At 39.4% G+C, this 23,367-nt stretch overlaps 4 protein-coding genes across 7 annotated transcripts; 1 reads left to right on the top strand and 3 right to left on the bottom strand.

Annotated features, from left to right (window-relative positions):
* Positions 1–10,437: 10,437 nt before the first annotated feature.
* On the bottom strand, positions 10,438–13,035 carry LOC121975750. 2 transcript variants are annotated; one of them, XM_042527583.1, is made up of 3 exons: positions 12,724–13,035; positions 11,942–12,648; positions 10,438–11,045 (listed from the first exon to the last, which is right to left on the bottom strand). In XM_042527583.1, exons 2-3 carry the CDS (start codon positions 12,390–12,392, stop codon positions 11,005–11,007), a joined length of 492 nt encoding a protein of 163 aa, XP_042383517.1. In that variant the 5' UTR covers positions 12,393–12,648; positions 12,724–13,035; the 3' UTR covers positions 10,438–11,004. The 2 variants fall into 2 exon arrangements, with proteins under 2 accessions (XP_042383517.1, XP_042383518.1); XM_042527584.1 differs by having other exon boundaries at positions 11,942–12,579.
* Positions 13,036–13,311: 276 nt separating this feature from the next.
* On the top strand, positions 13,312–14,475 carry LOC121975748. Its single transcript, XM_042527582.1, has one exon. The coding sequence runs from the start codon at positions 13,591–13,593 to the stop codon at positions 14,227–14,229; it is 639 nt and encodes a 212-aa protein (XP_042383516.1). The 5' UTR covers positions 13,312–13,590; the 3' UTR covers positions 14,230–14,475.
* A 436-nt stretch (positions 14,476–14,911) lies between these two features.
* On the bottom strand, positions 14,912–16,588 carry LOC121975747 (protein TIC 20-v, chloroplastic-like). Of its 2 annotated transcripts, none has more exons than XM_042527580.1 (2): positions 15,883–16,588; positions 14,912–15,248 (listed from the first exon to the last, which is right to left on the bottom strand). In XM_042527580.1, the coding sequence occupies exon 1, from the start codon at positions 16,533–16,535 to the stop codon at positions 15,894–15,896; it is 642 nt and encodes a 213-aa protein (XP_042383514.1). In that variant the 5' UTR covers positions 16,536–16,588; the 3' UTR covers positions 14,912–15,248; positions 15,883–15,893. The 2 variants fall into 2 exon arrangements, with proteins under 2 accessions (XP_042383514.1, XP_042383515.1); XM_042527581.1 differs by lacking the exon at positions 14,912–15,248 and adding an exon at positions 15,443–15,704.
* A 107-nt stretch (positions 16,589–16,695) lies between these two features.
* Positions 16,696–23,070, bottom strand: LOC121975746 (protease 2-like). 2 transcript variants are annotated; one of them, XM_042527577.1, is made up of 11 exons: positions 22,682–23,070; positions 21,866–22,020; positions 21,548–21,770; positions 21,184–21,325; positions 20,875–21,078; positions 20,421–20,555; positions 19,827–19,955; positions 18,618–19,030; positions 18,316–18,526; positions 17,273–17,463; positions 16,696–17,074 (listed from the first exon to the last, which is right to left on the bottom strand). In XM_042527577.1, exons 1-11 carry the CDS (start codon positions 23,038–23,040, stop codon positions 16,873–16,875), a joined length of 2,364 nt encoding a protein of 787 aa, XP_042383511.1. In that variant the 5' UTR covers positions 23,041–23,070; the 3' UTR covers positions 16,696–16,872. The 2 variants fall into 2 exon arrangements, with proteins under 2 accessions (XP_042383511.1, XP_042383513.1); XM_042527579.1 differs by lacking the exon at positions 22,682–23,070 and having other exon boundaries at positions 21,862–22,001.
* Positions 23,071–23,367: the final 297 nt, after the last annotated feature.

The following is a 23,367-nucleotide window of genomic DNA, read 5'->3' as shown; positions in this document are numbered from 1 at the left end:
TTTGTTTTCAGTTTTTGATGTGTGACAAAGGGGGAGAATGGAAAGTTAAGTTAGGCCTTCATCCCAAGCAAGGAGAGTTTGCCCTCTAGGAAAGGGAGAGAATGAAGGAAACCTTCATTCATGCCTTGTCATGAAAGGGTTAAGGCTATGGAATTTAGCCTTGTGATAAAGAAGAGGTTAAGGCTATGAGATTTAGCCTTGGTATAAAGAAGAGGTTAAGGCTATGAGATTTAGCTTAACTTAGAGGTATTGTCAAACATCAAAAAGGGGGAGAAGTTTGACCAGTTTGACTAAGCTTGAGTTGAGTCAAGCTTGAGTCGAGATTTGAGTTTTGATGTTTGACAATATAAGGAGATTGCTGGAGCAATCGTCCGGTTATGGAGATGGTCAAAGGGTTGACCAGGTTGATGAAAATACAAGTCAAGTAGGTCAAGGTTGACATGAGACTTGACTAGGAAAGTCCTAACTAGATGTTAGGTATTTGGAAAGTCCTAGAGCCGAGCTAGGCAGGAGAAAGTCCTGGTGAGGAGCCAGGCAACGGGAAAGTTCTAGTGAAGAGCTAGGCATGAGAAAGTCCTAGTGAGGAGCCAGACAATTGGAAAGTCCTGGTGAGGAGCCAGGCAAGTGGAAAGTCCTGGTGAGGAGGCAGGCAGTTGGAAAGTCCAAGTGTAAACTTGGCAAAGGAGAAAGTCCTGGTGAGGAGCCAGGCAATTGGAAAGTCCAAGTGTGATCTTGGCAAAGGGTGTAAGTCCAAGTATGTGGTCTTGGCAAGGTAAGTCCTAGTGTGACTTGGCAAGGAGAATCCGACAACAAGGATGAGGTCGAAGGAAGCTCCTGAAGGTAAGGCGTGAAGGATGGGGAGATATCTGAGGGACGCAAGGCTGATGGAGGAGGCTAGAAGGCTAGTTCGAGGTTGGTCGGGTGTGGCCAAATGCTAGGCATAGAGACCCAACAGGTCACGGTTGGCCGGGAGTTGGGTTGGAGACTTTGGACTTGAGATTGAGTCAAGTCCAGGATGGTCAATCGACTGGGAAATCGATTGAACCATGTTCCAATCGATCAACCGATCGATTGGAGTGTGTTGCGAAGGAAGAAATGACCTAATCGATTGGTCTATCGATTGGGAGCATGAGTCACGAGCACAGAGACCTTCCCAATCAATCGGGCAATTGATTGGGAATCTCCAATCGATCGGTCGATCGATTGGAGCTGGGAGTTCTCGTGTGATCGCGAGAACACAGAAAGCATCTGAATCGATCGGTGGATCGATTCAAACTGTCCCAATAGATTGACCGATTGATTGGGATTCGACCATTGCGCAGGATACAGTTGATGGACGGCTGCGATGGAGTGGTGTTGACGTTGCAATCGATTGAGGATGGTTTCAATCGATTGGGAGCACAGGATATAGCCGTTGCAGAGCGATTTCTCCGTGGATCTTTGCGATCTTTTCCTGCGAGCTTACAACAGCGATTTCTTCAACACTCACGCCAGTTCTTGAAGGAACTTAAGGAGCATCTTCAAGGTTCAAGAGGCAACAACAAGTAGCAAGAAGAAATATGTATTCACTTATATTCTTAGAGTTTCTTCTTGTATTTGTGTTTGTGTTGTGTGTGAGTTTGTACGAGGCTTCTCCGCCTCTGGCTGCGACCGAGAATGAGTTGTTATTAGTGGTGATAGCGTGTCATGTGTGGATCCTTGGATTAGTCACCTCTTCTTGAGGTGGATACCAAGTAAATCCTAGGTGTTAGCATTGTGAGTGTTTGTCTTTGAGTATTCCGCTGCACAACAACAAGACGAAGCAAACCGACGCAAGCGCGATGAAATACTATTCACCCCCCTCTAGCGGGCACATCAGTCCCAATAGATTACATTGCTGATCATGACATCAAAAGATTGCAGATTGAAAAGTCATGCATATGTAATTATGAAAAGCTGAAAAAGAAGTATGAAACCAAAAATGACAGCATGATTTAACTCCACCTCCTCCTTGCAGCTATGGGCTTTCCTTTCCAACAGGCAGCACTTATGTTGCTCTTTGAATCTTCGCTAGATTTTGCAAGATTCCCCTGTTTAAATACAGAAGCTGGTTCAGATCTCTGAAGCCTCCAGTTCACTTTTAGTGGACTAATAAATTGTTGCAACCAAAGGCTATCTTGTTAAGGAAATAGAATGCTCTGATAAAGGTTGTTTGATAACCATGATTTTACTACACTATTTTCATTCATATAACCATGGTTTGATATAGTTTTCATAGATAGAATCCATATTTACATCATATTTTATGCATTGTGTCGATTTTGGGCTTAATTGTAAATTATTGTATTATGGCTTTATTGGATGCTAATATTTGTTTGTTATTTTGTAGGCATCAAAGTTTCTTGGATTGGGATGAATTTGAACCAAATCTGTGCTCGAATCGGAGTTTTAACGAGACGATGGACATTTGATGGGCATTTGATTGATAAATTGGATTGATATTTTTTCATGCCTAGTAAGGATGAGCCTTAATTGAGTGATGCGCTTGTGTTATTGCACTTTAGAACTTGCTTTGATTCTTTCAAAACCACAATCCAATGGATTAATCATGTTTATGAAGGTAAATCTATTTGTTTCTTTCTTCCACACAAATTCTTGCTATTCTTCTTGATAATCATCATATCAATTTATGTGTTCTCAATTGTAAATTTTTGGATGTGGATATATGGTTTGTTATATGATGGATATTTTGGCCAAGATGGATAAAGTTGAAGTGTGGGGGAAGAATGGAATGAACTTTGAGTTTAGTTTACTTCCATAGGATTGTTGTTTCCAGGAATTCAGAAAATCTCTCACTTTGAATTTGGATCCGAATTTTGTAATCAGCAACAAATGGAGTTCATTTATTTCCATGTCTTCTACAATTGGATGAAATTGAATTGTGTTTCCTGAAACACACAAGTTGCTAAATGTAGTTGCTGAAATTGTTTAGAGAAAAGCTGCTGAATGGGAACTTAAGTTGATGATCTCTGAACTATACAAATCAAGAGCATTTTTCATGCTAACCAAGAAAGACTATGACTTGTAAACGAAGAAAAGATACTTAAATTTGTACAAACAGAGAAGAAGCAGTGATGAAATTCAAATATGAAGAGTTGAATCTGTTTAGAGATTAAGGCTGATTGGATTATCAAAACAAAATGGAATCAAGTTCACTACAGAGATTAACTATCAAGTTTGATCAGAAACTTCATAAGTTGGGCCAGTAAAACATTTGAACCATTTGAATTTGAAAAGAATACAGTAAATGCAGCAAGAAACAAAACAGAATTCTGATTTAAATGTGTATCAAGTGTGTACCAATTTGTCATCACCAGCCTTTGAAGTCATTGGGAAATTAAGTGAAACTCTTGTATTATCATAAGCAAATGTTGTTTACTTCTTTTCCATTTCTTTACAAATCTACTGAACAGAATTTTGATAGTATCAAATTGCTGAAAATGGAAATCAGTGAAGAAAATTTGTGAAAAATGGAATCTGATTACTATGAGTTAGAAGTCGAATTTCATTTGTAAAGCACCATACTATTAATGAAGCATTGAAAGATGGTGTCATAACTCTGAATATTTGAAGGAATTACAATCCAGTAACCCCTTTTAAACAGATTCAGAAATGAAACAAGGGGCTGAAACTTGTTGAATTCTAGCCATTGAACATAATTCTGTGCAAATCTGTGGAACTGAATTTCTGAGCTAAGTATCAAATTTAAATGTTGTGTGTCAAGATTCTTGTGCAACTCTCTGTTAAGTAAAAAGTCAAGAAGTAAACAGATTCTGAAATGATTGGAATTATGAAAATCTAGAACTGGAATACTGAAATTGGACAGCATTAGGATTTCTGTAGTTTTTGTTTTAGTTGGGTTTCCAAATGGGAATCGATTGTGGTCAAGCTTGAAATGAGGAAATGGATGAGATAGTTCATTGAAGAATATAAATGATGAAGCTTGAATTTTGAAGGGAGATCAGCAGAAAAAAATGCAGAAACTGCAGTGGGCAGAAACTCTGAAATTGAACCAGTGTGTCAGGTTACTGAACTTGCAGCTAGTGGGAATTCGAATTTGAGTTTCAATTTTTGTTTCATCATTTAGATTTGAAGAGTATTTAAGTGGTATCAATCATGAGCACAAGATTTTGAAAAACAGATGCAGAATGCTTGAATAAATCATATATGCAGTGAGGAATCTAGAAAACAGAATCTAGATTGGAAGAGTATCAATTGTGTACAAACTTAGCACTATTAATTCTTAAAGTCAGTAAGGAGCAGTTTTAAGATTTTGTATTGCTAAAAAAACAAATGTGTTACATGTCCTTCATTTTCTGAAGTGTTAAGTGGTACAAGAATTTTAAATTTGAGGTGCTTAAGTGGAATCTGTAATGTGCAGTAATGTTATTGATGCTGATGAGGTTTGATCAAGGAGTAGAATAGGTTCAAAATCGTTTCTCTAGTTTGAAGTATGGAAGCAAATTTAAATATTGAAGGCTAAGAAGTTGTAGAGTTGGTATGAAGAACAAATTTGAAGAAGCGATTCTGAAACTTGTGGAATTCTGGAGGATGCTCTTTAGCAGAGATTTCAGAGGCTATTTGGGCATTTGAGGTGCTGATGATATATGCCATTAAGAAATTATGGAATGCTGATGAGATTACTGGAGTTTACTTGGCAAATAATTGAGCAAAGTGAAATGCAGAAAGTGAAGCTGAAAATGAATGTAGCTGCTGTAATTTGATCATTATGTATCAAGTTTGTACCAAAATCCTATAAGCAGTACTCAAATCAGTGAGAGCCAAGTGAATGTCATATATTTTTAAGCAACAAATGGAGTTCATATATATCTAGATCTTCTATAATTTTGATTGTATTGATTAGTGTTTTCTGAAATTCTCATATTGCTGGAAATGGAATCTGCTGGAGAGACTGAATTCTTCACAGCAATTAAACCATCTGTCTAATGGTTTTCTGACCAGAAATGGATAGCAAAGCTTGGAATTCAACAACTTCAAAATTGTTGGGTTAGCTATTTGCAAGGAAGCAATCTTGTTAGAATGAAATAACAGGAATTGAGAAGGAATGCTGAATGGTATTATTAGTAGCTAAAGGTGTAAGTTGACATCTTTATACCTTAAGTTGGTATCATTGTAAAGTCTCAATTCTGGATTTTAGTAAGAGTAAGTCAGATTTGGCCTTTGATAGCTAATACTGCAGTGCAGAATTAAGCAAGTCGGTATGAATTTCAAGATGGCTGAGAATATTATGTTGTTAAATAAAAACAGAACAGAGGAAAAGGATAGAGTGCCAAGTTTTTGCTGCAATTCTCTGATCCGTGTGAAACTTAAATGAAGCTCTGGTTTAGTCAGTGATAAGTGTTTCCTAGTCTCTAATGATTCAGAATTTGGAGTGTTGTTCTTTGTGCAGAAATTTTATCAGCAGTCCAGAACTGTACATGAAATTCAGAAAGCTACAGTGGCTGTGCTAATTGGGGTTTTGAGTAAGCTAATCACTGAAAAATTGAATACCAGCTATTGTTCTGGTCTTGTTTAATGCTAATCTAGTTTATCTAAGTGTTTCCAAGATTTTTAGGCTGAGAATTTGATACATAACAGAAATAGAAGCTGAGAACTAGAAACTGGAAATCAATTCTGCAGAATGTGTTGGTAACTTACTTTGTTGTTATGGGATTGGAGCAGATTTCTGGAACTGCAAATTTATTGGTTGCCTTGGCTAGTTATCATTTTGATTGCATTTGGGTTGATCTTTTGATGTATTTAATTGTCCGAGACGGACAATAATTTAAGTGTGGGGGAGTATAATGTTTGGGAAGCAGTTAAAATTCTTTAAGTGAAAAATTCTGAAATTTCTGTGGGATAAGTTGAAATCTGTAAAAAAACAGTGAAACATGCAGTTTCAAAGTGCTGGGAGTTGTACCAATTTGATTTTTCTGATCTGAGACTAATGGAATTCAAGTTTACATTGATTGAATACTAAATGAAATAATCTAGAGGAATTATAGAAAAAAGCTTGAGCTGTGGATTTCAGAAACAGAATTCAGAATCTGTGGGTTTTAATTCTGAGATGAAGTCCTTGATTGTGGATTTTGAGAATTTTCTAAGAATAAATGAAGGGTACGCTTAAGAGTCTGATGGTAGACATTTTGGAAATAAATTCCAGACTCATTCAATGTTGAATTTGGAAGAACAGATGTAAAGGGCTGAAATGCTGAAATTGTTAAAGTGCAGCTGCTGTGGGAATTCAAATCTGTTGGGTTCTTAGTCTATTGCTGTCCAAAGGGAATATGACCACAGAATTCATCTATATAGCATTCTTTTGTATCCATATCTTCCACTAAACTTATCGTAGAATCTTTCTTCTTTGTCAATCTGACTAATGCTTGAATTGCAATTGATTCCTTCTTGTTATTCTTTTTCTTCATGATGTACCTTCATAATGTGATTGATATCCATGATCATGGTGGAGATTAGAAGATAAGCAAACATATGGTAGTGCGAGAAGCACAAGTAGCATGAGTGCCCTCCATTTTTGTGATTACATGTGAAATAGGATGAGGGCCACAAAAATTCTATCTTGTGAGGTTTTTAGTATGAAATCAATTTCAATTTATTCATAATTGATGGAAATTATTAGGTTGTTAACCAAGAGTAAAGTTTGAAGTCCATGAATGCTTGAGATTTTGGAATGTGATAATCTTAGATGGTTTACTTTCTTTATTTTCTAATCATGTTTAGGAATTTGTTTAGGGGGTGTCATTTAAGTAGAATTTTTAGTTTTTCTTTACTTGCACGAGACGTTTAAGAGTAAGTGTGGGGGATTTGATAACCATGATTTTACTACACTATTTCCATTCATATAATCATGGTTTGATATAGTTTTCATAGATAGAACCCATATTTACATCATATTTTATGCATTGTGTCGATTTTGGGCTTAATTATAAATTATTGTATTATGGCTTTATTTGATGCTAATATTTGTTTGTTATTTTGTAGGCATCAAAGTTTCTTGGATTGGGATGAATTTGAACCAAATCTATGCTCGGATCGGAGTTTTAACAAGACGATCAAGCTCCAAAACAATCATAGTCGTTCATTCAAGATTGGAGCAGATCTACGCCATCCATTGAAGATCCAGTTCATCCAACCTAATGAGGAATAGATCTGGACCGTAGATGAAGATCCAGAGGTTTTGATCCAGATCTAAGTTCATCCATCCGTTGATCCAGCCCGAAACATTCTGGACCGTTGGATCAAATTTGAAAGGGATATAAAAGCTTTGAGAAGCTACAGTGTGTCTTCGGGCTTGGCATCCTCGCGATTTCTTCACTGTTGCTTCTTCTTCTTCTCCGCGACGCCGCAGCCTCCATTCCCATTCTAGATCCGTGAGCTAGGTTTCTTCATCGCTGGCGATCATTGAACTTCCGGCCTTCGTCGACCGAGGACAGATTGCGGTGGAGGGTGTTTCCCCAGTCCATGAGTTCGATTTTGATTCCCATCTGCGATCCAAGCAAAGGGTGTTTCCGCAAGATCTGCGATCTCCATAAGCCAACGGTGCTCGAAGGGTGTTTCCCAAAAGCATCCGATTTCAATCCGACTTCAATTCATCTGCTGCATTCGAACCAATCTGATCAGTTGATCGGATGAAGCAAATTCCAGAGTTGAGCTGCTATTCTTCGTGCGATGTGAGTGCTAACCGATCTGTGAGCCCGAAGGGTGTTTCCCAGAGACTGTGATCGAGAGGATGCATTAGTAGGAAGCTTGGTTCTTTGCCGGTGGTCACCCGAAGGGCGTTCTCCAGAGGTGACTCTGTTTTTCTGGCAAAATGAAGAAGATCTGATCCGGATTTGGTTTGTGGAATGTTTAGGGTTTTAGATTTCTTTGTTTTGTCTTTGAATTGTTCATCACTTGCTGAGATCTTATGATCTGTTTTTCTTTTCCTTACTATTTCTTTTTCGTGTCAATTTTCTCCAAATCCGGTTTAACACACTTTATAGCTTGCAATCTGATTTTGATACTTAGCAATTACCATCTGATGACTTTGAACCGTAGCAATCTGAATCTTATATAGCTAACTAATTGTAGTTAACTGATTAGTTTCTAATCTAGTGCTTGTGTTGAATTCTCGATTTCAGATCATTTAAGTTAGTGTTTAGTGTCAATTCATGGAATCATAAAACCCTTTGTTCTGTGCATCTGAATTGTTGTGACTGTGATGGAGTTTGAATATAAATGGGTACTTGAGCTTTTAATTGTTTACCTCTATTAAGCTTTGCTAAATGAGGAGGATAATTGAAGACTTGATGATTGCAGACTTAGCTTAATTTAATTGTGATGGTGAATTTGAAATGTTGATTTCGGATTTGCAAATGTGTTGAGTTCTTTATTTCTGTAAATTGAATGGAAGGTATTCATCACTAATTTCTGATATGTGCAGCAGCTCATTTGAAATGCTATCATTGATCTATTTGATATTGAGTGTTGTTACTCTTTTAATTCTCGTATTTGAGGCAATTCAGTTTTATATGTATGAATGAAAGTTATGAATTGTAATTTTGCTCAGCTTGAATCAAGCCTTTTGTTCTTTCTTGTTAGAGAATGATTCATGTGTTAGGATAGCTTACTTTTAGATTCAAATGTCTTGAGTTGAGTACATTTCATGAGCTATCAATTTGATCGTCGGCAATACACTAGAGGGAATCTGAAATTTACTTCTTAGAGAGTTAGGATTCCATATTTTTAATGGGCTAATTGCATTATACTGTTAGGAAAGACTCAAATGGAATATAACATCTAAATAAATGCACACCTATTAGTTATCCTTGGAAAAATATGACTTGAGACTCGTTACTACATCACTTGTCTTAATTTTAATGAATTTCAATCTTTATTAATTTGATGTGTCACGTGACATGTAAAATGACTAACACCACTGTTCTATACTTTCTACTATTCTGTCTGCTGCTGGGACTCATCCTGGACAAAATATGCAGAGTGACACTCAAGCTTGTATAGAGAATGTAACAACTTTGAGGGAAGTTAGTCCTGCCGGAACTCCTAATCAACTGAATCAAGCCACAGAGCAAACAAATAAACACGCAAATCCAAAAAGACATCAAGAAGCTGTTGCATTTACCAATAAGCAGATGTCTATGTCGAATGACGGAAGACCAAAGAAAATAAGAACTGCTATGCCAGACAGGAATGGCACAGAAACAGCAATATTGGTTCAACATCCACAAAATACGAACCAGGACTCTTGTGTCAATGCAAGGTCAATGCATCCAGAGACAGTTTCTCAAAGCCAATACCTCATATTGGAATCTGGGTTGTTGATTATTTGAGCATCCCTCCTCTTAATGCTGCTGCAGAGAACATGTACATTGGTAGGCAGCCATTGCTGTGCCCAGGAGTTTCTGATAATGAGTTGTCCAATCTTGGTACAATGATACAGTAATTAATACTGGAGCTGAGAATGGATTTTAAAGGGGATTCAGTAGCATGCACGATACGCAGCAGAAGGAAATGTTTGTTATCGGTCATGGAGTAAGTAATGATGGAAGCAGTAACCCAGCTGAGAATAATTCATATGAGCATATTCTAACACCAAATCTAAATCCACATCCAATCAATGGAGACATGCATCTATCTCTGGATGATTCATTCTTCACAGGACCTGATAAACACAAAGAGAAAGAATGATAATACTCACCTTGGGTTTTGCCCAAATCGCAAAACATTAGGTTTTCCATCTTGGGGTGGGGTAAGAATGGGTAAATGATTGTTTATTGATCTTAAAAAATAAGATCAATTCTAGGTTTGGCGTTAAACATTAGCTTTTGGCGGTAAATAAAAGTGGATAAATTCTATTCTTCGAATTGTACATTTCTTTGTACATAAATGAGATGGCTTAAAAGTCCATAGTAAAGACTAGGTTTGATATTCAATAGACTAAGAAATGGCACACTTCAAAACTTCTTCACTTGCAAACAATATATAAGAATAAGAATTTTATTTTTGTTCAACTCTTATCTCTTTCTTAGAAGATCAAAGGAAAATGAATAAATATGTGCCTAATACTAAGCAATGAAATCAGAAGGCATAAGAAAAAGAATATACAAAAATTCTGGGCTCATTTATCTTAATTGAAAGGATATACAAAAATCCTATTTTGAACAGACAATTTCTCAATAATGAGCTCAATTGATGCAGAACCACAAGTGGTACTTTCACATTTAATCTTCCAATTGACATATAACTGTATGTGCTTCTCAATCCACATAATTGTACAACAGAACCATGTTTTCAAAAGAAAAAAAATTGCTAGGAATTATGCAGAAAAAAAGTTCCAAGTAAAAAACCAAACAAATTCAATAATAAAATAAACCTTATAGCAATAAGAAATCCAATCTTATAGAGAGTAGGAGCGTGGCCTTCTTACAGCATATACTATTTACAACAAAATTTGCAAAGGATGGTACCATATTCACATAGGTGCTTAAGTTATATTTACAAGCTTATGTACATTTCACAATGGTCAAAATCCCCAATTGGATGCATGAAATAAGGGGATAAAAGAATGAAACAATTCCTAGCTTCACCAACCCCCTTGCAAAATAATCTCAACCTTCACAAGGTTGCAAAGCTTTGTGTGGTCGAACAATTCCTAGCTTCAACTATCACAATACAAAATGATTTCTACCTTCAAAAGGTTGAAGCTGTTTGGTGGAATTAACTTCTGATCGCCTACATGGGGTGAGAAACAATTTCCTTCCAAAACATCATCATCAAGTAAATGTGCTTCAGTAGGAAATTTATGCGCCAAGGGAACCCATTGCTTCAGGATTCTACTTCTTTCACACTGAAATTTTATTGTTTTTGTTTTTTCCCCCATTTTTTCTGAGTTTATGATCCTTATTCAGACCTCACAAGCCTAGGCAATATTTACAAAGTCAGGTGCCATCAAAGAGAAGAAAGCCATTCTTCCATATGCTTGTTGCCATCTGCGCCGGTAAAAGAAGAGTAAGTGAATACTAGTTTAAAGTTCAGAAGATCACCTTAAGAGATCACCTTGTGTCATTGCATCACAAAAGGAAAGAGACCAAACAAAATGTTATGGAAAATAAATTTTAATCAACTAGTGTGATCCGTAATACTAAACCAGTGTCCTTAAAACCAAACTGGACCAGCCAGTTCAACCAGGAATCAGAATTCATTTCTATCTGCTGGCCATCAAGCAGAATAACAAATAGCCAACATCATTCATGTGATTGAACCATAAATTTTAGACATTTAGACTACACAGGAGTGATACATGATGAGCTCGCACAAATCCAATAAGTTGAGCTAAGAATCAGTTACTTACCATTGGCTTGTTGATAAAAAAAACTAATAGCCATAGCCAAGAGTATGGCTGAGACATACTCTTGAGACATTTAGACGGCACAACAAGAGTGAGAATTCACAGCATTTTACTGAAATGACATAAACAATCTCCAAGAAAAATATGAACAGGTTATTAACTTCAGCTCGCGAAAATAAAAATTGAAGATTGTGACAAACTAGATAAGTTAGAAGCCTAGGATCAGGAACATGAAGAAACCTTCTTTATAGGCCCTAGAGTCTCTAGAATCATCCAAATGGAACTGAACATTAATCAACTGAGTTAACCAAAGTGAAACATAGCCGAAAGAATGTTTTGTACAATAGAACCACAATCGTGCATATCAACACTTAAAATCTAAAAAAATGAAAATGAGAAATTATCATCTCAACTGTATCAAAGAGTAAATATGAGCGCAATCAAGGGAATGCCATCTCAAGATAATCAATTTAAGTATAAGCATCATGTAGAAAAAAGGTCATATATGTGAAAGAAGAGATAAATACTTTTTCTTACCAGATATATCATCCTCAATATGATGGCTTGCTCCCAGGAAATGGGATCTGGAGTTCTTTGCCTGCTCAGACTGACCGCGCCCGTAGCATTGTACCAAGACCGCAAAGCTGTTTTCAGTTTGGGTATCATTCTCAAACTCAGGGCCATGCGGCTCCAACCACCCAATTGACCAATCAGAATCATCAGACTCTGACCCTGATATGCATCCACCATCTGATGGCACAAGAACAATATCATACTCCTTATCAATCCGCCGTTCTTCACGGCTTTGCCACTTTTTCTTGATCCTTCTCGAGTTTGACCTTGCAGGTCCATTGACTGGTGGAAACCTCAAGCAATCAAGTTCCTTGAATCCCGAAAGCAAATCAGAAGAGTTCAGTGGTGAATTGGGGGATTCCTGATCTTTCCCACCCCAAATCCAGAAAGAGAAACGTGTAAAAGCCACAGCCATTCTGTGCTAGGAAAAGGAACCCTGATTTGTTTGAATCAGGTCACTAAACTTGCTCTCAGAGCGATCTCGATACGAAAAGTGAACGAGAAAATAATATCCCTGTGCAAATCTGCCGAAACAATTAAAAAACATCGAACCCACTAGCCAAGGCAGCCGCTTTTCCTGAACAGATCAAACTCGTTCTTGCCTTAACACGGTCAAATGATTGGTAAACGAAAAGGTAACAAAAAGAATCAGATTCTCATTTGGCATCCCTCTAAAATCATCACAAATTAATATATATATTAGTATATGCATCATCAAAAGGAAATATTAGTTAGAACAACCATACCTATGAATCCACGATGTACCGAACAATCCAATAAAGAAATCCCTTGTGGAATTGTTGGAAAATGAAGCCCTTTCCGCGCTCAACTCCTCGAACCCGCAAAAGAAGCGTCGCGGACAAGAAATCCAAATAAAAAAGACGAAGATCCAGTAAGCAAATCCAAAATCTCAATCCCAAAGAAGACCACAGCCGAAAAGACGATCGTATCCGGCGGGTTTCAGGCCATCGGCGGTTGCGCGAGGAAATCAAAAGGTGACCGGAGAGAAAGGCGGAGACGGCAGAAGCCAGCGGTCGCGACCGGGCAATCCTTCCCCATCGCGGCCTTCCTCGTCCTTTCTTTTATAGCCCACCGGCCATTGCTGCAAGATTCACGTTCTCACAGATCAACAATAGCGATGTGACCAGCTCGCGCAACAAGCGATCTGGACCGTCGGCGATCTCGAGTCCTTCTCGCGGGTGGAACAAATCCACCGTACGTTTCGGGTATCTACGGTCGATCCGGCGTCACCCATCAGTATCTGTTGGGTGCCACAACCTGTAGCGTCCAATGGTTGCCTATTCTTGAGTGAAAGGAACTGCCACGTGAGCAGACGGACGATATCCTAATCCAAGTGGTCCCCGCATTTATTATTGCCTACCTTTTTGCCAATACCTTGCTTTGATTAGACGCCATAGGCCCATAAGAGAGTTCCGCGACTGGGACCGAAAGGTATCCTCGAGGGTTATTGGTAACAGAGTTCATCAAGATCCAAAGAAAATGTTAAAGGAAAATTTTAATATTTGAAGAAAGTAGAGGAGTTGAATGGACATTCTGTATATTGCAAAGGCGCAAGCAGCGATGAAGTGAGGAGATCTTCAGAGCTCGACACGATGGCTCAGGGACAGCGCGAATCGGATGCGGCGGCGGCGACGGCGGCGGAGGCGGTGATAGGGCAGCAGCAGAAGGGTTACGCGGTGGAGTTGTACTTCGACCCGGCGTTGGAGAATCAGGTGCTCAAGGCCTGGAACGTTCTCGCCCGACGCCAGATCAGCACCAGACTCATCGAGATCTCCGCCCGCCCCCACCTCACCCTCCTCTCCATCCCCTCCCTTGATCCCCTCCGCCTCCAGGCCTCCCTCCGCTCCCTCACCGCCCGCCTTGACCCGCTCCCCCTCTCACTTTCTTCCGTCGGCGCCTTCCCTTCCTCCCCCTCCGACGCCGGCAAAGGCGGAGGCGTGCTCTTCCTCGCCCCTACCCCCTCCGCCGACCTCCTCAACCTCCACTCCCAGGTGTGCGACGCGCTCCGCAAGGAAGGGATCGAGCTGCCCGAAGAGTTCCGCCCTGGTTCCTGGGTCCCACATTGCTCCGTCGCCCAGGATGTGCCACGTAGCCGCATCGCCGACGCATTCTGCGTCCTTCGGGACCTCAAGCTGCCTGTCTCCGGCTACGCCATGGACATCGGGCTCGTCGAGTTCTCCCCTGTTCAGGAGATCTTCTCCTTCCCTCTAGGAAGCAATTCTGAATCTTGAGATACGCCGCCAGCGTTACTTTCCCAACTAGGGCATCAAAATCGTATCTTGCACGAACATGAAGAATTAACTGTAAGTTCACTGTCTGTTAGCAAAGTTCCTCCGATTCTTGAAACCATTTTAAAGCGCTTCCCTGATGACTCGTTAAACTTTTTTGTTGTTGTTGTCCACCTCATTTGTTGCTTCCTAAATGCTTTAAATGATTGCAAAGGCTGATGACATTGGCCCTCTGCCCAGGTTTGCTAAGCATGTTGCTCTGCCTACGGCATGATTTTGGTTCACTGACGTTAAATTTTTCTTGACATGGATGATGAACTGTGCATGAATTATCAATCAAGAAGGTAAAAGTAGTAGCTAGATTACTAAATTACAGAACCTGTGCAAAAATGCGCAAGAACGTGAAGTGGTAGTAGTGTTCGGAGCAAAAAGAGTTCAGAGTCTGCCAATTACTTAATGGAACTAAGGAAATGAGCACATCAAGACATTTCTAAGACATCCAAGTATATACATCATAAACTGTTTCATTAACTGCATTCCCATAGCAAGTCCATTCTGGCAAAAGAAGCAACGACTTTGTTTCCAGTTGAATAGACCTAGTAATGCTTAGGTTAGGCCATCATCCCTTAGGTTGAACAGACCTAGTATTCCATTGGCAATTCATGAGGAACCATGAGGCTTTAACTTGACAATGAAGAAATAGCAACATATTATTTTGACAAACTTGAACGAATAACTAGACCAGGGAATCAAATGCACCTCTTGTGTTGAATGTATTGAACCATTTAGTACATTCAGTTCTATGGATCATGCCAGTAGTCATTTCCCCCAAAAAAATGTATGACAATCTCTACATATGAGGAGCTCTTGTTCTTCAGGCGCATCATGCCTTGTCTCTCTGCGGTCCACACAGGTTAGATGAATTGGAAATGTTCTTCGTGCGCAGCGAGTGCAATAAAAGTAGTACAGCGGCGTGGTTCTTCAAGTGGCTGTGTATACTGTATACGCCATGGATGAATATCCTACGATCGAATACAGAGATCGAAAAGTTGAAACGATTTGCAAAATAAGCACAGTATGCATCTAACTTTACAGACTGAAGCACATGGAAGTGAAACGGTAGTTCAATCTTTGTCATAACAAATTCATGCAAGATTCTGTGAAGATAGCAGACTATTTGAAGTTGAAGTTGCAAGACAGAATCAAATGGGTGCGATGGAATTGTGCAGAAGGAAACATAAGAAAGTTAGGCAATTTTGATCTAGAGACGATGAAGAAGATGCGGACGACACGGTTCGTGGCGAAGCAGTGCACAAAAATGGCGATGCGAGGTCGCAGGTGAAGTGGTACAGTGAGAGACGAGGAGGTGCGGTGTCGATGAGGAAGATGCGGAACGTACAGTGCGAGGCAGAGTGATGTGAAGCGGCTCTTTGCCCTCATGTTTTACTCTTCCCGGCCATTGGAGTCAGCTACGCGATCTTTGTTGGGATGGAATGGAGTGGTATGAAGATCAAAGAAACAGTGAGTGCACAAGAATTCACTTCGTAGCAACAATCGCAGGAAGCAGCAAGAAGAAAATGGCAGAATGAGCATAGAGTTCAATTTTTCCAACAAAAAAGGGGAAACCAAGAAACGAGAGAAATTGAATTCACTCACATTGCATCACATCACATGACCTGCCTCTCGGCGGCCTCGGCGACGATCGGCAGCCGCGGCACCTGCCCCAAAAGGCAAGTAGTCGATCCATAGACGAGCGAGACGAGGAGGAAGAGGAAGACGGTGCTGTCGAGGACCTGGAGCAGATCCAACCCGATCCCGCTGCTAGGACTGAAGGAGCGCTCCAGTAGGTCGGGGAAGATGAGGAGGACGTCGAGGACGATCGCCTGCATCGTGTTGAACCGGACGTAGCGGCTGAACCTAGAAGGGTTGCGGACGACGACGAAGTAGAGGGCGAGGAAAAGGAGGAAGGGCGTGAGCGGGGAGGAGTGGAAGAGGCGGATGGCCGGGACGAGGGGCTGGAGGGCGACCTGGAACGGCGGGAACTGGGTGAGCACGAAGCGGCCGTACTGGACACCGTCGAGGAAGGGGTAGAGGTAGCAGGCGGCGGAGAGGAGGCGGTCCGGGGGGGCGGCGTCGTCGTTGTCGCCGTTCTTGGCGGCGCAGACGGAGAGGGAGGCGAGGCGGCGAGGTCGGCGGCGGAGAGGCAGATTCGGGAGGAGGCGGTAGCGGTGGAGGACGAGGAGGGGCGAACGGGGGTCGAGAGGAGAGGAGATGAGGAATGGAGGAGGAGAAGAAGAAGCAGCAGCCATGGATGCGTCTCTTCTTCTTCGCCTCTTGTTGTGCACGAAGTGGATAATAGAATAATAGGAGGAGAAGAAGAAGAAGAAGCCGCCCTTTGTCCTAAGCCCACATTAGGTCCAATTGGCCCAGCAGCCATAATTATTAAAATATAATTATTTGTTTAATTAATTTGTAATAAACTTCATTTCAATTTCTCCCATCTTAGATCCAATACAATTCTCAGATTGGAGTTTCAACTTCATTTCAACTTCGGTCCCCAATTGTCACATCGAAAATGACTTCAAGCCTAACACATATTTTGAATATTACCTTTGGATCACGTATTCAAAAACTGAAGTTTAGGATCTACTTGTCATCGTCCAGCATTCCGAAAGCTTTGATCAGAAATGCATATTCAAAAGCAGTATCATCGCAATGGACGTATCGGCCGCCTTCACCGAAATGTCCGCCGTTCATGTTTGTTTTTAGAATCACCGACTGCGAACAGGTTCGACATGTCTTCTCCCTCACTCTTGCCACCCATTTAGCAGCTTCCCAGACTCCTACCCTACATAATAAAAGCATGACCTTAAGACATGTTTCCAGAAAGAATCAAAACTAAAAGACATCTCGAAACCAAAACTATACTTTCTGAAGTTTCGCCATGCATCGGAAAGTAAAACCACTAGTGATCATCATTTTGTCAATTCAAGTACATCTAGTAAGCATTCCTTGCAAACAAATAAAAACCAATTGGCACTCTCACCTCGAGTCATGAAACGATGCTGTGACAAGAACTGGAGGATAACAGCCCTGTGTAATGTTGTCATATGGAGAATAATGTCTGATTATCTCAAACTCTGACGGGTTTCTAGGATCGCCGAACTCATCATAGTCCAATATTGTTAGAGGCAAACTAGGATTCATCAACGTGTTGCAAATATCAAGAAAAGGTACCTGGTTCAAAGCACAGAAGTCAAAATTTTGTAAAAGAAATAAATTCTACATGTCATCTTAACTCCAAACTCAGAATAAAAATACAGTTGAGTGTGTTTCTCAAGGTTTAAAGTAATACATATGCGAACGGTACGCAGCTGACCCACTGCAAGTGCATATGAAGTATGTGAGGTTGTTTGCACTTATATAAATACCTACAGTATTTATAAGTTGAAAGAAATAAAAAAACTATTTAAACTACACTTGCAAGTTACAAGCTAAAAAAGAAGAAAGCTTAGAACTTCAAGTCAGTTTGTTTTAGCTTAAATTAATTAAAATGAACCTTTTTTTAACAGCATACATAGAATCCATATGCTATATGTGGTCGTTATGTTGTCTCTTTTGAAATCCACTTTAAGGGGTGGCTAATGTAAGAGGAAACCTTTTAAAACCATGGTGTTCGTTCTTGAAATATCATTCAAGTGATGAAGTAAAACCTCTTTCTTTTACCACCACTATGAAAGGAACATGTTTATTAAGCTCTTTTTATTTAATGAGCAGGTTTATTTGAAGGAAGAATATTCTAATGCGAAACCCATTTTTCACTAATATGATTTACATAAACAAAGTAAACCAAAGATGAATCTTTCCATAGTATACACCAATTTCCTATTGTTTCAGTTAACACTCACTCGGTACAGATACAATTAGCACAAAATCTCAGAATCCTGAATTGAACTCAGATCAAGGCCAATAAGCATGATCGGCAAATATCATGAATAAAGAAACTAAAGCTATCCCAGAATAGCATACTAATTGTCAATATTATTATACGTAAATGAGATCATGAACTTGAACAAAAGCAAGCATTACCTTCAAAATGGCAGCTGAAAATAGATTCTGATGCATATTAATAGCTGCACCAACTAGTAGGCCGCCTGCACTGCAGCCAATAGCAGCAAGCCTATTCTTATGAACAAAGCCCTTATCCACAAGGTACATTCCACAAGCTACAAAATCATAAATTGAGTTCATCTTCAATGCTCGAGTTCCAGATTGATGAGATGAACCTTCGCCTCCACCCCTAGAAGAATGAAAGTGACAAACTACTATCGTGCCAAAAAAATTGTGTTGAATGATCAATAAAAGAATTCAATGTATAGAAATAAAAATACCTCACATCTGCATATGCAAGAATCCAGCCACGCAATAGCAGACTAATATGGTCGGAACACCAGCTTTTATCCAACACCTCACCATAAGCTCCGTACCCATGCAGGAGACATGGTGATTCACCATTGTATTTTGTTTTCTGTGCACATAAAATAGTCAGGGGTACCATGAAACCGTCATGCGAGACAACTTCTATTCTTTCACATGAAAATGCTTCAGAAAGACCAGTCCACCTCTTCCACTTTCTCTTATCCGAATACTGATCTTTCTGAAATTCAGTGATACTGACATTTGGAAATACAGTCGTGTCAGAGGAACTTGATTTAACCTGGCCATTCAAACCGACTACTTCTTCTTGATGAAGAACAGTAAAATCTTGTTTCTCCATATCATAGTCAACTACAACATCTGGCATCTGCATTAGTTGGATGAGGAAACTGGAAGTTTAATCTTCTACACTTAACAGAGCATACAGATAACAGATTAAACTCTTGAAGTGCCATGGATGTTCATTGCTAAACCAAAATCTTGAGCTCATGCAGTCAATTTTTTTTTTTTTTTACTTTAGTAAGCAGAGATCAATGAGGCTACTAGTCAGAGTTAAATGGAAAAGGTTAGTGAAATGTGGAACTGGGACATGCTAATTTTACTTCAAAGAAACTGAAAGGCAAAGGAGAGAGATAAATTGGTAACTACTTCCTTTGTTTACTTGGAAGGAAAGAGTTATTCTGGTCCTGAAGGGCATTTGGGTCAAACTTCATTAATTTAATTTCCATTCGAATATGGTGAAAATGGATGCAAATACCATACTGACTTGCAAACTTCCACAAGCACTCAGTTTTTAACTCCCCTGCAAACTTCCTCCAAGTAAACACTAGTGGAGAAAATAGTCACACATTTCCTTTCTTTTCTTGTCTTCAAATTAAAATCACTTACTTTCTAATCCTACTTAATCTCCTTGAAGTAAACACAGCACTAAAGTTCACATTCTTCTTATACATGACATTTACAAGACTATTGTAAGCTCAATTAGAGTTGCTAGGAAACTAGCACACATGATAAATTTGTGTTGTTCTGATAAGGGGCATGTTATGAGCAGATTGGGTACTAGCAAAAAAAAAAAAAAAATAGAATTAAAATGTTGGGACATTTAAAATTGCACTGTAGCATCGGTTTGTGAAGATATAAGCTAGCCAAGTAGATAATTTTACCACTAGTGAGGAAATCACGAGACGGTAAATGGAGGATGAGAAATCATGGTTGGATCCTGGTGATATGCTGCTAAGACATGAAGGCACAGGGAAAAACCATGGATTCAGATCCTTGAGTTCCACATGTTGCTGCACAAAAAAAAAAAAGGATCAATTAACTGACAAGGAAAAAATAAACAATACTCAACAAAATTTACAAGATTATTAAAACTCTCAAAAGTTTTCTTGGGGGCATGATTCCATTCTGGCATTCCATGGCCTTTGTCTGCCTCTATTTATTGATTTTCCATATATAATGAAAAAGTTGCTAGCTGATAATATTCAATGAAGAAATAAAAAAGTGTTAAGAGGTTCACATTCATAACTAAGTAGAAAGAACCACACTAGTAAAGCAATTTGAGAGTATTGAAGTAAAAAATATAAAGAAATAGAACTACCTTAACTTGTAACTTATAAAGTATAATACAAAAAGAATATAGTTGCTGTACATCCACTTCAAGTAGATAGTAGATTAAACAAACATTGAAATTTGAAGAAATAAGCTGACTCATAGACTCATGCAGTTACAAGGACAGGATATTACTAAAGATGTACCTCAAGATCCAAATCGATCGGAATATTTAGGGAGCAAGATAAGGGAAGCCCCTTTTGTTGGATAGAGAGAACCAGATGCTCTTGGAAAATATCCATATCCTGAAAGATGATATCTTGTCCAGGGAGAACAATAACCTAGAGACAAAAAGTCAAGCAAATACAAAGACAGGTATGTCTGGATTCTTAATAACATAAGCTTAAAAAGATAGATTCCTAGCAATTTTGAAGAAATTATTTACTTAACAATGAGCACCTAGACCAAGAAATAGTAATGTTTCTGGGCGAACTTTTTTATACAATAAGAATATGCTACTTTTAGGATAGCAGATGATCCATCAAACAATCAGGCTCACAAGTTTAGAAATTATTCCACCTATAGAAATATACATAAACCAAAAGAAGAAAAATTGTACACATGAGTTTTCAATACATCCATCATTATCATAAGAAATACCTGCCATTCTGCTAGTGATGACTTTTCTGCTATGCATCTGGCTAAATAATAACCATCACCAGTTGAATTACTGCCTTCTAAAGGAGCATTAGTAAGAATGTAGAAGAAACCATAATGATGTTCTAAAAAGTACTGAACACCACTAACACGTTTCCTTACTAGCCATAGCCCATCATTGATTTGCTTGGTGTTGATAACATAGACCTGTAATTTAATAATTTTCAGAAAATGCATAATTAAACAGACATAAATTCAAAATGTATATGATTGATTCTCTCAATAGAATAGACACATGGATAAGTGACCTTCCTCAGATGATGTCCTTGAATTAGAATTTATAGTGATAAAGTTGCCATCCTTGGTGCTTGTAATGTCTACACAGCAACTCCTATCATTTTCTGTAAAAAGCACTTTGTCTACCAAATCTGAGCCCAGCTGCATGGAGAACACCCTGCCAAACATTTGTAAGTACAACAGGAAGGAAAATAGCATAACCAAAATCCATTTCAATCTTTGATGAAAAATTCCAAGAAAAAGTTATTCGATTAATTTGAATATTAGTAGTGATAAAGCCTTACACAGAGCTTAATGGATGAACAAGGATTGTAGCCCCAAATAGAGGACAAACAAGACTTGATGATGGCAATGACAATTTCCAAGAAGAATGAATTACCTATACGGTCGTTGAGTTTCATCACAAACAGTATACAGTAAACATCTACTGTCTCCAGCCCATGCAAGGCTAACAACTCCCTCCACTTTTGAACTTGGGATAACATGCCCAGACTCAAGATCCTTAACTTGAAGTGAAAATGATTCATTGCCTGAAATATCCAATGTGTACGCAAGGAGTTTGTGATCTGGAGAAATGCGACAAGCACCTATGTGAACATAACCTGCAAAGTGCAAATATATATATATATTACTTCGATTTTGGTTAACTCGATGAATGTATAGAAATAGGGGGAGGGGGTGGGGGGTGCACACATGCCATATTGTTCCGCAATTTCATTCCAATCAAGCAATATTTCCTCTCTGTAAGATCTCATATAACTTAGAATGGCTTTGGCAAAGCTGTCAAGATGCCTTAGCCTCCGGCACAGGACTGGATACTCCTTTCCTTCTGGAATATATTGATAGTAAGACCTAACCCAAGACAATTATCTCCAGTTAAAGTAGCAACACAGGAGTATGGTTAATATAAACTTACATTGAACACATTGAATACTATATAAACATCTCTTCATAATGAATTCTTATACAACAAATCTGATGATTTTACCGGCTTTATTACAGTCCCACTTGGCCTTAATATCATTCCATGGTAGATGCCATGCAGGGTAAGCTTCATTCTTATTCCAATCAATTCACATATAATAGAAAAATCTTAATAAAGTGTCAGGAAAAGATGATAAGGCGGATTGAGAAGTTGTTTTTAAATTGTTTATTCAGAAAAATGAACTTCATTATCTATATATGCATGAAACGAAATACACATTCATCACCCTCTATGTATCGCCAGCAGCTCATCCAATAATATTGCACTTTGCATCACAGAGACTCAGCTGAAAAAATCAAATATTTTTTCCATTTTTTCTGAACAAAATAGGGTTTTTTGATGATTGGGCATTTAAGAAGTACAAATAAAGGGTTTACAGGGTTCATTCAATGAATTTAATATAGCGTCATGAAAACTCAGCTGAAAAATCAAATCTTTTTGCCATGTTTCTGAACAAAGCGTAATTTTTCGATGACCACGCATTCAAGCATCACAAAATAAAGGATTTCCAGGTTGCTTGGAAGATACCAGGGACCCCAGCATTCCGGTGGGGTCGAGACCTTGGCTGGCATCCTGGACCTCATCTCCCCGACCAATCTCTGGCGGAGTCCAGAGGCATCGGCCATGAAGGCCTCGGCGTATGCGTTCTCCCTGCTGAGGTACTCCACGAGATCCGAGTCATTGGTGTTGGACATCCAACGGTACGGATCCTCCCAGGTTTTGCCATGGGCGGAGCAAGTGAAGGGGATCTTCTTGGCCACCGGGGGTTTTACGGAAGTGAGAGAAGGATGTTGCCTGCCACAAAAAGAATGTGAGCGCGAGGAGGAGAAAGAGGAAGCGAGGAGGCGGCGAAGAGCGCAAGGGAGAAGCCCTCGTTTCCCCAGCATTTGCGAAGGCGATTTGACTTCGAGAAAAGCCGAGTCCAGTAGAAAACGGTTGAAATTACTAGGAAGCCCTGGATTTTATGAAAAAGAACTGTTTTTCACTTAAACCCCGAATTAAGTTAAAATTCGTGACCAACTCTGGAGAAAAAGTCCTGTTAACTCACTCCGCGACGCGCGGGTCGTCGGTGATCCCAACTGCCACATTACCGGCCTAACCGTTAACCTTGGCCTCTCCTTGCCTCTCCACCACCGCCGCCTCCTCCTCCAGCGGTGTCGGTTCTACCGTAGCCTCCTATAAATTCCTCCACCCACACCCCGTTCCCTTCCATC

This window comes from Zingiber officinale, chromosome 4B (assembly GCF_018446385.1).
Source record: "Zingiber officinale cultivar Zhangliang chromosome 4B, Zo_v1.1, whole genome shotgun sequence".
NCBI classification, from domain to species: Eukaryota; Viridiplantae; Streptophyta; class Magnoliopsida; order Zingiberales; family Zingiberaceae; genus Zingiber; species Zingiber officinale.
The sequence above is the reverse complement of the archived record's forward strand: the minus strand, read 5'-3'. Positions and strand labels throughout refer to the sequence as shown.